The 16,434-nt window shown below is 42.5% G+C and overlaps 1 protein-coding gene across 1 annotated transcript in view; it reads right to left on the reverse strand.

Moving 5' to 3' along the window:
* Positions 1-16,434, reverse strand: part of itfg1 (integrin alpha FG-GAP repeat containing 1) — a 166,172-nt gene that overhangs the window by 53,056 nt on the left and 96,682 nt on the right. Inside the window, exons 11-12 of the mRNA XM_039795224.1 lie at positions 1,589-1,739; positions 457-565 (exon numbers count right to left, since the gene is read on the reverse strand). Of these exons, the coding sequence (XP_039651158.1) occupies positions 457-565; positions 1,589-1,739 (260 nt within the window). The remainder of the gene's footprint in view (positions 1-456; positions 566-1,588; positions 1,740-16,434) is intronic.

Genomic DNA, 16,434 nt, shown 5'->3' on the forward strand with positions numbered 1-16,434 from the left:
AGGGAAAGAGACAGTACTGAGACAGTATTTAAAGTGACCTTTTGGGAGAAGTCTTGTGTGGACAGTGGCCATTTTAATTCAGGTTGAATAGAACAAAACACTCAGACAAGATCACCTTTTCTCCACCAACTGAGTAGCTTGAGGCTAGAAATCTAAATAATGTGACAGATAATAGTCATCATGACCATCTGGTTTCTAGGTCTGGGAAAAGAGCTGCTCATGTTCAATGATTGTAATTGGTCTATGGGGGGCGGTTATGCTAAAAAAGTACAAAGAACACACTAAACCATTAACATCTCAGTTGTATTTCTCTATATGTAATTTAGGAAATAGAATAAGACAGAAAGAGGTCTTTCTCTTTCTTCATGTGCCCCATCCAATAAACAGTTTTAGGCCTGTGGAGAGGAGAGAGGAACAGAGCGACCTAGCAAATTACTTAGCAAATCAGTCACTTACCCATCACTTTAACGAAGTAGGCATCCGCTTCAAAATTGTTCTTCAAAGCATGGATGATCAAGTCGTTTTTGCCCTCTGCCTGGCTGAGAACCAGCATGTCTAATATACCCTGCAAATGAAGACAGGCATATAGATAAGGGACAATGGGAGCATGGTGTGTGTGTCTTCTGATGTACATTTTTATCCCTCTAACATACTCGGTGACTGATCCAGCATTATATTATCATCTCCACTCTTCATTTTTTCTTTTCCTCACTACGTCTTGCTCTCTGACATTTATAAAGCCTCTCTCAGAGAGAGCGAAAGATGAACATAGAGAGAGAGAGAGAGAGAGAGAGAGAGAGAGAGAGAGAGATATGAATTTAACAGACAGGCCGAATGAGCAGTAATAATTAATTCTGATAAGACAGGCACATACAGCAGATTGCAATACAGTTGTACTATGTGCAGTCGCACATTCTGGGTGCGAGTGTGTGGAAGAATCTGTGAAGGATTTTGACAAAGTAGTACTCTATGTATGTTTACAAGTGTGTAAAACTGTGTGTGTTTTACACAGGCAGTGTAAAAAAACTGAATGTATAAGAGGTGTAGAAAAACCATATAATAGTGTTTCTTCTTGTAAATACAAAGACTGAGTAGAGTAGGCTTGCACACAAACTACTATATGTGCTTTAAACATCATTCCTGATTAGAAACAAGCACTAAACTGAACACGACACCGTCTTCTTCAGTCCAGTTATGGAATATTACTTCTGAGCATGAAAGGAAAAGCATACACTTAAAGTAATTTTGTTGACGTCGAAAAAAGCTTTACCCATAATCCACTTTTTTGCATTAGAGAAATCAAATCATCTTGTGTGCTCTGTGAGATGTATTCATTCTCTTCTCAATTTGGCATATCATTATTTAATAATGTGGAAATGGGGATGTCATTTTAGTGGCATATCTATCTCATACGTGGATGCCTGTGCATTACTTAGACAGATAAGAGGGGAACAAAGGTGGGGGACATTTAGAGAGGGAGACATCTAGAGAGACAGATGTAGTTAAAAAAAAAAAACGAGAGAAAGGATGGTGCCGTATGTGACCAAAACAAGCTCCGAGCAACGTTATCTCAACACAAACTACTCACGTCCTCATAGATGTCAAAGAATGTTGCCATGATGGCATTTTGGATGGCTCCCAGATCTGATTGGTCCCAGTGGATGTGGAACATCCTTCCTACACTCTGGCAACTGGCGTTGCTACAGGGCACGTTCTCCAACAGAAAGGCCTGCTGACCACTGGGAGGCAGTGAGAAAGAGAAGGAGAGAGGGAAGGTGGGAAAATGCATGTTACCAATTGCATCTGGATGGTCACAATGAAGCATCTTGATAGACAGAATAGGAAAATTGTTCATGTCACCAGCTGATCACTCTGACTTTTTGAATGGCTCAATCATACCAGCTGACTCTTAAAATCAGTCACATTCAAATACGCCAATGTGGTGGTATTTAAAATCTGGAAAATCACTCACTGCTGACTCCTCACATACCATTTCTGAAGCTGACCCTGGTCCACCCCCAACTTCCCCCTCCTCTTGCTATGAGCTGGACTGATGCAGTGTATTGGTATTATATCACAACGAGGTGTCTGAGCTAGAGTTCTGATGCTTAGGCCACACATAATAGTGCTGTATTTGTTACAATAAATAGTCCACAATCCTTTGTAATGTAATACAAGTGTGTCTGACTGAACTTGAAATGGTGACCTTGTGGAATGTACTTGGGCTTTTATACCAAATAACATTTGTTATATTTCACTCACTATAACACTCACTCTGTCCATAACTCCTCCTTACTTCACCCTTAATGTACTTGTGTAATGGAGCTCCAATAAAAGGTGATTTTACCCTCTTAAATGTACAACTCTCGAACCATTTTAAAAAAAAGCTCAACCTAGACCCCTCTACAACTAGTACATATCAGCAATCTCTAATCTAGGCTTCCTCAGCACAGTCATTGAGAAGACTGTTGGTTTACTTCCTAACTGTCAATCAAACAAATTACATTTGTCAATCAGGGTTTGTGCACAAGGCAGTCCTGAAACAGCCCTTCTCAACATACAGTAATCAGTGATCTAAGAGTACTAGTGCAGAACCTGTTTGGAGCATGTGTCCGTTCAGAACAGGCCGATTGCTTGGTTCCCATTATTTCTTTCCCCAGAACTTTATCTAACTATAAGTGCGGTTCAATCAGGAGAGGCTCGGCTGTGGCTCTTCTAGATCATTTATACGTCTAGCCGTCACGCATCCAGGTAGCGATGTGGCCCTGAGGAAGCAAGCAGCTACAGCGTGTGGACGACTGGAGAATTGTGCGCAACACACACATGCACAGAGGTTCCTCGATTTATAGTTAGATATAGTGACTCTCTGTGTGTTGGTTTCTAGCTTTAACTTTAAAAGGAACACGCCGACTTATTGGGAATTTAGCTTATTCACAGTAACCCCCAGAGTAACGCTGTGACTCTACAAATCACAACATGTAAATAGGAACATGTTGGCGTTATTTTGTCACTTATTCGGAGCAGTAGGATTACTGGAACCATTCACCTGCCTGTTCTGTGATGGGCTGATGCCGCTGGAGCTGTCAGACAGCTTTACAGCACGCACTGAGATGAGAAGGGTATGTATCGACTTGTCTTACTCTGGGGGTTACGGTGAATAAGCTAAATTCCCAATAAGTCGGCGTGTTCCTTTAACAGAATAAATAAATTCAGCAACATATTAAGTTTCAGGGTGGATTTACTCTTTTCAAAATAAGAGCATCAGTATTTAAGAGAATGAGAACTGCCTCAGGCTGGAGCCCCAAGCCCCTGTGGTAGTACAAGAGCCACAGGCACTGCTCTCCTGCTCTGCTGCACATATGTTTAACCCAAATTAGATAAGAATTACCTTGCTATACATACTGCACAGCTCACAATTTTGCGTGCATGCATTTGTAGCAAGACACACAAACATGTTCTTCTTGTCTACCAACAAGGGAAATCATTTCTATGTTCAATTATTTTCTGCTTGATTGGATATACAGCAAACTTTGCATTGTTGTGGCCACACCCTGTTTGTGGATTTTGGATAAGTGGCGAGTAATTTACTAGAGCTTTGGGACTATCTCTGCCTGTCCTTTGTGTGCTCAGTACTTGTCACCATCCCCCATTTGATTCCATGGGGAGATTGAATCCCCTTCTTTCTCTATCTATGTGTCTTTCTGTCTTTGGAGACAGCTCCCTGTACCTGTTCTTAGATCTCCGTGGTAGTGGTGATGGGAAAAACAGGCTCTGGTCTAAAAAAAGACTAATCATGAAAGCCTTCCCTCTCTCAGGACTTTACGCCCCACCCTTCCATCTCTATCCCAATGCAAGTGTCTTGGTGGTGGAGGGGAAGGCAGAATACAAGCTAAGAGCCTGGTGGGACATCTGTCATCTAGGATGCTCTTTAAAACTTTAAAAGAATGCGTGAGGCAGGGATATAACATTAAATGTGCCACCCTTGCAGCAAAATTTGAATCTGTCACATTGTCAAAAAAGAGCGATATCTAACTAAAATGGAAGGGGTCTCTGTGTGTCCGTCCTTTGGGGTTTCTCGACTTCACACTTGGCGGGGTGTATTTTTGAGAATCCAAAGTCTCGAGTGCTAACTCTTGAGATCTGCACTACATATTTATAAGTGGTAATACACACTGTCTAGTGTATTGAGAAAGGACCCCTATAAGCTATTACAACGCCGAAGGGCATGCTGGGTATAGCTCGCTCTTAGTCGCTCGCAACAGTACGTTCAAGAGCCGATAAAGAAAGAGAGACCAGAGAGACCGGAGATGTTACATTCTAGCAAACTCAACCACTTCAAGCATCAGCAATGAATGCTTTTTGTTCCAGGACAAAGCCTTTTCAAAAATAGCTTGCTGGTAGCAAATGACGTGTATACTCGATCACTGCTAGGGGATGCAACTATGTCATGGTGTACTGCTCAGGACCAAAGGAAGCGCAGTGTTGAGTGTGACGCTGTTCTCGAGAAAGCTGCAAGCAGCGTTCCGAACAGGCTCGTTTTGTGTGAGTGTGTTCCTTGATAAAAACGTTGATTGATTACTATCATTTGTATGCTGTTGTCATCCACCCTGATGTGTGTTGACTTTTCTTGGGCAAAACGTAAAGTCGTGGAGAAATAAGTCTGAAGTGATGTATAATACACGGCACGATAGAGACAGATAAAAGTGTTTTCTTGTCGTTACATGTCCCTACCCTACAATGTGACGGCAAAAGCTTATCTTTATTATTATGACTTCAACAAAAGAAGACTGAGACAAAACAGATGAATTCAACATGAAAACAGCAAACAGGGATGGAGATTGGATGGATGGAGATAATTGTAAGTCGCTTTGGATAAAAGCGTCAGCTAAATGACATGTAATGTAATGTAATGTAGATGCTGTCACGGTCCAGGCTGTGCCTCTCCCTCATTCCTTGTGTTTCTGCTGTTTCCCCCCCTCCCTGGTGTTTCTTGTTGGTTACCTGTGTGTTATCTCTCTCCATTCCACTCCTGCTGCCAATCAACCTGCACACCTGCGAACCATCCACTCATCAAGCTTTTGGGTCCAAAATTAACACTGCCTAACAGATGTCAAACTGCCAAGTCTCTCACACTTAGGCTACGTTCAGACTGCAGGCTTTAATGAATCAATCAATTCAATATATTGCCAGATCCGATTTGATTTTGACTGACTGTTCACATTATTTATATAGACATATCTTTCACCATATAAAGTCTATGGGAAAGCACAGAATTGTGACGAGAGAGTGACGTCAGAGTCACATGAATTCTGATCTGACTGTCCAGACTGAGGTCGCATTTTTTTTTTTTTTTTAATCTGACCTGTAACGGATTTGGACCACATATTAAAGTGGCCCAAATCAGAACTGGAAAAGGTTGGATGCCATGTGACTTGGGCTGTTCACACTGTCGTGGAAAAATCCGATATGAGCAGAAAAAAAAAAATCGGATTTGGGTCACTTTGGCCTGCAGTCTGAACGTAGCAACACACACACACACACACACACACACACACACACACACACACACACACACACACACACACACACACACACACACCCACACACACACACACACACACACAAACACACACACACACACGATGAAGACCTTGTACTACCATGCATCAACCTCTGTGCATGAACACTGGGTTCATAAAGAATAAAAAAATTAATGAATGTTGATGCACGGCAGTGGGAAAGCTACATTAAGAAGGCAAAGTTCAATGAAACTTCTAAAATATGACACGTTTTTAGACTTAGTATTCATTTTAATAAATACCGTAAAAATCTAAATTCAAATGATGAAATAGGCATTACATTACTGGACTGGTCTGTAAAACATCTTTCTACCTGCCAGTATGCCATACCTGCTGATTCTCCCACATACAGTATACGTATTTGTCATTGTGGTCTATCCTGTACTTCAATCAATTTAGAAACATCAACCTAAAACAATAATCTGGATTTGGATTTTTTTTTTCATTCCAATTTATTACCTGCATGCAACAATAGTCCCTTTCATTTAGTCTGAAACTTGCTGGAACCAGAAGCTGACATTGCAATGTAAGTGCAATATTCTGGTTATTGTACAGGTAGGTTAGTCACAAATGCTCATATAGCATTAAAGGTCTGGATTCAGCTGCCAATATGACAATCATCTTTATTTAAACACTGCAAAGCCCAGAAAAGTGCAAGAATTGAATTAACTCCTAAAGCAGACACATAATGCCTCGAGCACACAGATTCAAATAGCATCAGTTCAGATGGCAGTTTTCTCTGCAGACATGCTGGTGTTTCAGAATGTCTGCATCTTTATGTGTGGGAAGGGGGGAGGGGTGGGACTGGGGACTTTTACTGTATTAACACTTGGGCTGTGATTATACATATACTAGCTGGTTTGGTTAAAGGTCATTCTGTGTTATCCATCAATAGAGCATATGCACTAGAACCTTCCTCCCTTCTCATTAGGCTTAAAGTTAACAGCACCTACAGAATCTGACCAGTCACTAAGGACCTGCCACTGCAGCACCTACTGGTCAAGACACACTCCTAATGGTGAGTACTGATTGGCTCAGCGGCAGATAATCAGGTCTCCGGCTGCAAGAAACAGAAGAGTGTGTGTGTGTGTAATTGTATGTGTGCACAGATAATGCGGCCATTTCATAGCTGCAGGCTGAACTTTAGGAGGCATTTGATTGTTATCCACCAATGTGTGTGTGTCCTTTCTAAGATTTCTGTACTTCAAAAGAACCTCTCTCCAGCACTGCAGGGGTGGTGATGAACTCAAGGTCATGCACACACGTGCACATGCACGCAGACGTCCTCTGATGCTAACCAGTCTGTTATGGAATCTTCTATGTCTCCTCTCTCTTTCTCATAAGCAAAGAACAATGTACAAAACATTCAGGGAGCAGCGATTTTTAGCTGGCTCTAACCCTCAGATCTTATCAGCTGTTGCTAATGTCCGTTCATTCTGAGAGGAGCTTGATGACAGGCCAAAAGAAAACTTGGCTGCTGCCAGGTTTTGGTGCTCTCTGCAAGCTGGTGTCAATACACCGCAAAAGAACATTTGTGAGGGAAGAAACTCCGCTCTCAAAGACCACTATACAATCGCGTGTTTTTGTATTTCCAAAAAGACCAAAAGAGTGAGGCGTCTTCTCTCCAGCTCATCGTGTTCTGTCAATTTCAGGAGTCGCATTCTCCCAGTGAAACTTTTAATTATATCATATCATTAGTTATAGATTATCTACGTAATAGTTAAACTGTTATTTGTTATATCTCATGCTGCTATGTATATATTTCATTTTTACTATATGTACAAATGGAGCATCTTTGGTTTTGGTTGAAATTTAGGGCGTTTTCACACATGAAAGTCCGAACCAAGGTCCGTACCAAGGTTCATGTTTTTGTTACATTGTAAACATTTGATCCGGTAAGTTTTGGTTTCACACTGCAGTTTTGCAAGCGCACTAAAGATCTCTACGTGACAAAACTACGTCCTGCCGTCATCACATACGTGAGCTGCGTCTCCAGATACTTAGAACTGATTGGTTTGTTGGACGGCTTCCCCGTCCTCGTATCCTCTCTCGTCGGCGAGTTTAGGCTGTTCAACTGACCGCTGCTCTCCCCTACTGGCTCACCTTTGTTTTGTTGTGATGTAGAGAAGCAAGACACGGGAACTTTCTTTCTGGAGCATTTATTCAGAGACAAACTGAAACCTACACTTTACATTTACTACCACTTAACAAATAAACTGCTGATGTATTCTCTGCTCTGATAGCCGACAGCTGTCTGCTCTGGAGCGCAATTCACCTCTCTTCTCTCTCTCTCTCTCTCTCTCTCTCTCTCTCTTTTTTTCTCTAAGCACCGAGCTGTTCCTTAAAGGAGCTTCCCCGGTCTTGTAACACGAGGAGAGCCTGCCAGAGCATCCTGTATTTGGTCCGAAAGTCCGAACCATCCAAAAAATGCTTTCACACTATAAACGAACCGGACCATGGTTCAGTTTGGTCCGGACCGAGACCACCTCTTTTTGTCGGACCAAAATTTGGTCTTTTGATCCGGACCGTGGTCCGGGGGAGGTTTCACACCTTTAATTTTGGTTCGGATCAAACTAAAAAGTCCGAAAGTCCGGACCAAACGAGGTATGTGTGAAAACGCCCTTAGATTGTAGCGTGTAATTCAAGGGCTGTTAAGCGATTAAAGAAAATCAAATTCATACCATGCTTTGTGATAAATAAATCTAAATTAAACACCTATGCCAATATTTGCTGTGAGAATCATTTAAAGATATATATTTGTTTTTAAAACTTTCTCCCCCTCCTTTAATCTCTGATCACACACACACACACACACACACACGCTGCGCGAGAGAAAGATGCAGAGAAAGCTGCAGTAACTCGGGAGTCCAATTACTTGTTGCTCTCGCTACCAATACTAACTGCACTGTTTCAACAATGTTAGGCTGAAAAATGTGCTGTTCTGTTGGGAATAAGCTATGAGCAATCCGTTAGCTGCTGGGATATTTTCCTGACAGTAGATGAGAGAGACTAGGAGGAAACACTGGAGCACATAGTGGAGGTGTGTTTAATTGTGCTTGAGAACATTACCGCAGTGAAACAATCAGAAAATAATGTATTCCTCTGATTCACTGTTTTTTCTCGCTAACGCTTAGCTTCCTCTCTACATCCACTCTCTCCCTCGCTCTGCTTTCTCTCTCTTTCTCTCTCTCTCTCTCTCTGGCTGGATGAGCTGGGGAGGAGGGGCCGACTTTGAATGCTGTGTTAACTAACACCGACTGACCAGAAGAACGTAGGCTATGTTGAGATAGCACGTAAATCCGATCGGTTTCTCAAATCAGATCTTTAAGACGGACTTTCTGTTATTTGCCAGTGATCAGACTGGGCTTACGTGCCCAGATATCACCAGCCTATCTAAATGCTACACTGGGGATGCGGCTTTCCATCGCGAAAGGTTGAGAAATGGAGGTCAATTTCGCCCACCAACTGCGCCGTCAAGTTGTGGTGCAAATCAGGCTGTTGTTCTCCATGTTGTCCTCCATAGCGCTCGGCTAGTAGCAGCATCTGCTCAGTCACTCTGGACTTGACGTCGTAGTGGTGTCGCTTTGGGAGTCACGTTAAGCTAGCTGAGTTACCTCTTTATCGAAATGCTCGGAGTGAACTTATGGTGGGCTTTTAAATTTTAAAAGGTGAAACCAGAAAGAGTAAGGCTGCACTGCTATTGACAATGTGGAAGTAAATAAAGGTTCATGCTGGCTCGGACTGCAGAGCCTCTGCGTTTTTATTTTATTATCTGCATATGCCCAATTCATAACCCTCGGCTACATGGACCCTCTGAGATCTGATTTGAGTGGCAAGAGCGTCGGGACTGAGACACATCTGTAGAAATACGACTGGAATCACATGTCAAACCGCCTTCAAATGTAGTTTGGAGCCAATTTGCAAAAAACACATTTCAGTTGTTTTTTTGCTGTCCAGACTTTCTAAAATCAATCTGGATACAATCTAGATATACTAGATAAAACAAATTTGGGATGGCAGTCCGAACAATGCAATAATATACTTTAATATTAACTTCATGTTCGACCATTTCCACCTAATGTGTAGCTGGATAATTAGCCTGCTGGTCAATTAAGTTTAAGCTCCTCATTTTGAGAAGGTAAAGGCATCGCAGAAACTTGAACGCAACACAACATGTTTTCATTTTGTTTGGTGTCAAGTCCTGTGATTAAGCAACAGCGAGCAAAGTCAGTTAACTTTGTTAATTGGAACATTGATGTAAGCTTGATTAAATTGGAATAATGAAAAACAACACTTTAAAAGTAAGAGCATTATGTTCTTTTAGCCTGTGTCTGCACTAATGTCAGCATGTGTGTGTTGAGAATGTGCAAGGCTGTGTGCCTGGGCTTCGATTATTGTATGAACCAGGTGTCAGCATTGGTGTGTGTGTGTGTGTGTGTGTGTGTGTGTGTGTGCGCGCGCGGGGGGAGTCTTCCACTGTTCCTAGCGCTACCCTCCTCCCCTCTAATTGGCCTCCAGAGGGGCAGTCGGCCGGCGGGAGGCTGACCACTGATCACAACGACCCTTCTCTCCCTCCACCTCAGGCTCTCCGAGAGGCCACTGTTACCTGCCCACCTTTACTGTTTCCCCCTTTATTCCTCCACTCATCCCTCCATCTCTCTACTCATCTCCCTCAAGCTGAGAAGCTACCTCCTTCTTGATGTCTCTCTTTTCCTTTTCTTTCTCAGTTCCTCTTATCCACTCATACTATCCTCCTCCACCTTCATCCATCTGCCTTTGTTCCACATTTTCGCCCACCAATCACAACACCGAGTACTCTGTTAAAATGCCTTCTAGCCGTGTGTTATTTTTGCAGAGTGTGATGTGGGTGCATTTGATAATGCTCTTTTCAGTTTTGACGATGGAAGCAACACAGCGGCAGACTCGTCTCTTCTTTCCTTGACAAAATGACCTAGCGTCCCCCTCTCTCCTCCTACACCACTTCACAAAGCCTCTGTCTCTTGATAAAGAAATCCCTTTCAGGTTGGTCGGCCTTAGTCATGCACTCTTTATTTAACTTTAATTGTCAATTAGTCATCTATTAACATTACTAGATTTTTGTGTCAAAAGTTGTCACATATTCATATTATCAACATTAAACAACATTTCTGTGTTTTCAGAGAAAAAAAAAAAGAACTACAGAAAATAAAGTTGTGTGGCTAAAGTGGCTTTGTGCGAGGATATCCTGCGGCTCCCTAGTGACAATCAGTTATAATTACTTTTCTTATAGTCCTCAAATAAGGCTCTAGTCAGTATGGTAATGATGGTCCTTTAAGTAATGGCAGTTACAAATCACTGTACTCCACTCCTTGATGCTTTTACTATTTTTACTCTCTTTGTTTAATTTTTTCATCTTGGGGAGTTTTCAACTCCTTGATTGCTATTGTCCTTCACCTCTGTGGTAGAAGTACAGCACATGTGGACACACAAAGATACCAGCAGGTTTCAGAAAACAAAACCTTCACATTCATCTTTGTTGCATGCAGTAAGCAGTAATAACATTTTAAAGCAAAAGCATTGACCGAAAGTGGCTTTTTGGGATTCCACTAATCTAACGATCATAAAGAATTACATTTATAAGAGAAACAAAAGCACTTGTAACTTATGTGGAGGATGCAGAGACTAAATAAAGTCAACTTCTCCTAGATCTACTGTGGCTTGCACTAAGTGCTTGAGGTCCCCATCTGTCACTGTGTTAGTGCACCCCCTGTGGCCTAAACACTGGCTTTGTTCATGTTTTCACAGGAATATTGTCCCAAAATGACTGACTGAATTTTGGATACTGCAACAGAAAGAGCATGCACACACTACACTATTCAATCATAGGAATAAAAAAAAAGAAGACATGTTTTCAGTTCTGTCAGATTATGATGATAATCCAGCTTTTCGCTGCTTTTAAGGAATCAAAGAAGAATGCACAATTGGTCACAGATGTCAACTGTATGTACACAGTGATACCAGCCAGGCTTTGACAGATTATGGATGGATACACTGGGTCACCACTTTGGTCCAGACTGAAATATCTCAATTCTGTATAGACATTCATGGTCCCCAGAGGATGAATTGTACTAATTGTAATCCTTTAAACTTTCTTAAAGCGTCACCCTTGGGTCAAAATTTTAATTTGTCAAATGCTTTTGTTAAAAACTAATGCTGAACAGAACAGCATACTGTACAGAACAGGGTTAATGCCAAGACATATTAGATACTGGGTCCTAAGAGCAGTTAATGGAAACATTACACAACCTGGATATAGGTTATATCAACCCATGACAGAGGGTAGTAAACCAGAGATGTATTTTCATGCCCACACTGAAGATTGTAACGTCAAAGAAAAGATGTGCTTGCTGTTAAATGAAGCACATGCACACCCACCCTCGCAGATTTTGCTGTAATAGCTTAGGAGCGTCCCACACTAGAATGTGACATAATGACACTCTTTAAAACTAATCATCAAATGGCAAACACCCTCTTTCATTATACTATTATTAAACCGCTCCCTAGAAAGCCGCTTAATGTTCTTTGTTTATGAAGTCATCTGAGGCCAAACCAGCCTCCCACCAACAAAGCTGCACTTTGGGAAACAAAAATATTGTGCAGGGCTAACAAGGCAAATGCTTCATGCTCCTCCAGTTTCTGCCCTGGTATTAGCAACAAAACTGAGAGACAAACCCAGCTACCCTGCTTCCGACACACGGAGAAGGATGGATTTTAAATGGCATTGCCTAGCAACAGCCTGCTAAGCTCTTGGCAGCTGCTTGGTCGGGTTGCATACTGATAGATGGAGACACACACAGACACAGACACACAGACACACACACACTGAGAGCAACACAAAAAGTTAATGTGATGGAACTCATCCAGGCATCAAAAAGGTGAAGACCAGTGAGCTTTACATAACCAAGAACATTAATTGTTGCCCTGCTACACGTGAGTGGCCACAGAATGAATTGTTGTGTTGACATAAACTGTGAGTTTATGACATTTTATCTGACCTCAGTACAGATGTATACATTACAATACTGCCAAGTTCAAACGTTTCACTACCATACCTAAAGTGCAAGACAGATTCATGGTTGGATCGTGAAAGACTGATGATAATTGTGTTTGCCATTGTTTTGTACAATGATTTTGACCGTAGGCACATATAGCGCATACAGCATTAAACGTGATCTCTGCTACAGTTTGTGTGGCATCTCCTATGCAGCAATGTGCAAACTGTCTGCAACCACTGTCAGTGATGTTGTTGTCCACTGATACATGAGCTCTCATCCATTTTGGAGTTAACACTGCACTTCAGCAATATACTTTGTGCTGTGGAGAAATCTACAACAACCAGACCAGAAAGCCACGTGGAGAGTCAATGCAAAACCAGGTGTATATAAAAGGTGAACGTTTAAGCCAGCGACAGCCAATTTTGTTGGCTGAAGTGACAGCTATCGGAGACAAATTTGTTCATTTGTAGCTAATTAAGGATCATGAGTTGAGCTAACTATATACAGTATTTGAAAGATGGTGTTCTAAAGGCAAGCAATCACATTGTCATTTTCAGAAACATACTTTAACAGCAAGCTACTGTAGCTAGTTAGTTGTGGCATATAAATGGCTGACAGTTAGCAGATAGCCAGTAGTATTTGGAATTGAACTGTCAAGTCTATCACACTGCTATATATACCCGATGAAGGTCGAAAAGACCGAAACGTGTCAACAAATATTTCAGCATTAAGCGGACAGCGTGCAGGGGTTCTTCTTGGTTTTCAAGATTGCACTTTTCTCCAACGCACCTGTCGCACATTCAGGTGTGAAAGGTTAAAACCACTGAAACCAGACCTGTTATTTAAGTGTAGAGCAGTACAGCAAAAGTATAATTGAGGGAAATCTGTGAAATATCATGAAGCTTGTCATTATTATCATAAGTGGACAACTTTTTCTCCCATAAAATAACAACCAACCACATCATTGGTTAGAAACATTTAAATTATATATTTTGCCCAAAAATGATCAGCTGTAGCAAATCTGAAGGCAGGAGTGAATCCACTCAACGATAAAGACAAACCTGATCTGACAGTTTAGTTTAACACTGCTCTTGTATGTATACACTCGGTGTATTTTGGTGAGTGAGGCAACATAGAGAATAAGAATAAGGCATGGATACCCGAGCCGAGCTCGACGGGTCGGGCCGGTTTCGGACAGATATTTTGAAATGAAATGATGGACGGGTTCGGGCCGGGCTCGGACGGTCACATCAGCGCAGTAGCCTAAGGCATTGGACATTTAAAATTTAAAATAGCTTATTATGTAATGGGCCTGTTCGTTTTTGTGATTAAAATAAATTGAAAATCTTAAAGGAATATTTCACCGCTGGAAAGCTGAATATATCTTTAAATTGGGTCACTTATGTAGTAGAAATGTGAAAAAAAAATTGAAATTGGTGCCTTCTAGGCCGAGAAAAGCCAGAAAATGTGTTTTGGTCTTATATGGATGAAAAACACCAAATCCCAGAATGCACCTGCTTCGTTGCTTTGAGTCCACTCCCGCAACCCCGCCTACCGCGTGACAGACCGACAGAGGCATTCAACTCAACTCAAGCGCGTGTTTTATTGTCATTTCAACCATATACCGAAACAACGTTTCGCCGTGACTCAAGTGGTGTTACACATTTAACATATATAAAAACGACATTATATAAAACGACATACGAAACAGGCTACATTTAGTACACACACTTTATAGGCTCCGTAAAGTTCAGCTAACGCATACTAGCATTAGCGCTTGGTGGGCTGTAAACACCGAGCATAAACACAGCCGTGAATTAGTGTGTAATGTAGAATGGTCGGCATTTAACAGTCACAAACTCCACCAGCAGTTAGCAGTTAAATGGATACAAATCACCACATTTCTGCGCCACTCGGTGTTAACACAGCCCACCTCTTTTACCTGGCGACAGAGCATCTCTAGCTCGGAGGGCTAGCAGGCCTGGTAGCTGGACAGTCCGGTACACTATTCAGGCATGTTTCCACAACAACAAAAACACGGCAGTCTCTGAACTCACGTTGGGAGTGTCGTTGAAGTTGGATGTAGTCCAGTTTGTGGTCTAAATGAGCGGACACTTGCAAGCAGGATCCGTAAAGTTCAGCTAATGCATACTAGCATTGGTGTAGCTAAACACAGAGTATAAACACAGCCGTGAATTAGCGTGGAATGTCGAATGGTCGGCATTTAACAGTCACAAGCTCCACCAGCAGTTAGCAGTAGCTAGTTGGATTTTATTTCTACACCAGTCCGTTTAACACAGCCCCCCTCCACGGGCGGGCGAGAGGCCAGCCTCGTAGCTGGATAGTCCGGTTCCGGTACACTGTTGTTCAGGCATGTTTCCACAACAACAAAAACACAGCAGTCACTGAACTCACGCTTGGGATTTTCGTTGAAGGAGGATGTAGTCCAGCTTGTTGTTTAATGAGCAGACACTTGCAAGCAGGATGGCTGGGACAGGTGGACAGCTAGGCGTTAGCTTTCCACCTAGCCGATGAGGATGTCCCCTAGCCGGCTAGCGGCATTGAGCGTACACCGCTGGTCTCCGTGCGAAGGCGGGCTCACCGTGTGTGCCGAAGTATTGGCGTCTGTAATAACGTTTCCTCCATATTCTCCGATCTGTACCGATGTATCCCGGTGGTACACACGTCCGGTAGTTTGAATGCAGATAATTGTTGTAAATGTTTTCTGCTGAAAACCGGAAAGCCTGTTTAGCGAAGATTCAAGATGGCTGACAGTCGTTTTCATTCGGAATACCCGGCCAGACTCGGCAGTCCAACCCCGCGGGGTGTTGAAAACATACGGAAGTAGATCCTACTATATGTCAATGGGCTGTAGTCCTTTGCCTCTGGGCCAAAAATCTTCCAATGACGCAAAAATCGTCATTTTACGTCATCGGAAGATTTTTTCCAGGCCCCAAATGCAGAACTCTCTCGTCTCAGGGAGACATGAGGGAGGGAGGCACGGTCATTCAGAAATACTATCGGGTTTCTACTGATACAAAGCTGAATGCTAAATCGGTGAAGTATCCCTTTAACCTAACATCCGTCTTCCTGTGTGCAGAATTGTGGAAATGTGTTAATAGCTTTAATTGACAACGAAACCCGTGCATATCAGGCCGGCTGCACGCCGCAGCGCAGTGAGCGCAGTGAGCGCTCAGAGCGCAACGATGGAAGATGTTAAAAAGAAGTTGGCCTCAGGAGATTTTAAAACCACCGAAAATGAAGGAAAGTCTACTGTGTGGAAGGATTTCCACATAGTTGTCTAGGCATATGTTAATTTTATTTCAATTCTATGATTGGGCCTCTTGTGTGCGCCTGTGTTAACGTGCGCTTGTTTCCCCGTGTGTGCGCTGACTGTGCTGATGACATGTCTGTTGTTATTTCTGAGTGCCTTACAGTTGCTAAATAAAAGCTTTCCACTGTCCAATGTGTCATTAGTATGAGAAAAGAAAATTAGATTTTGTCGGGCCGGCCGGTCCGGGCTCGGACATAAATCTCTTGATGCCTGTCGGGTTCGAGCCGGGTTCGGTCACAGTTCTGTCGGACGCGGGCCGGGCTCGGACAGAAATATTCGGCCCGATCCCACCCCTAAATCAGAACAGTAAGGGGGGCGGGCCCTTTCGCCCGCTATGAAAGACACAGAGACTATTTTACATGATTTTATCTCATCACGCCTGGATTATTGCAACAGTCTTTTTACTTGTTTGAATCAGAAATCTGTAAATCCACTCCAGAATGTGCAGAACTCAGCTGCCAGGCTTTTAACCAGAACCAAGAGACGT

Source organism: Perca fluviatilis, chromosome 3 (assembly GCF_010015445.1).
Source record: "Perca fluviatilis chromosome 3, GENO_Pfluv_1.0, whole genome shotgun sequence".
NCBI lineage: Eukaryota > Metazoa > Chordata > Actinopteri > Perciformes > Percidae > Perca > Perca fluviatilis.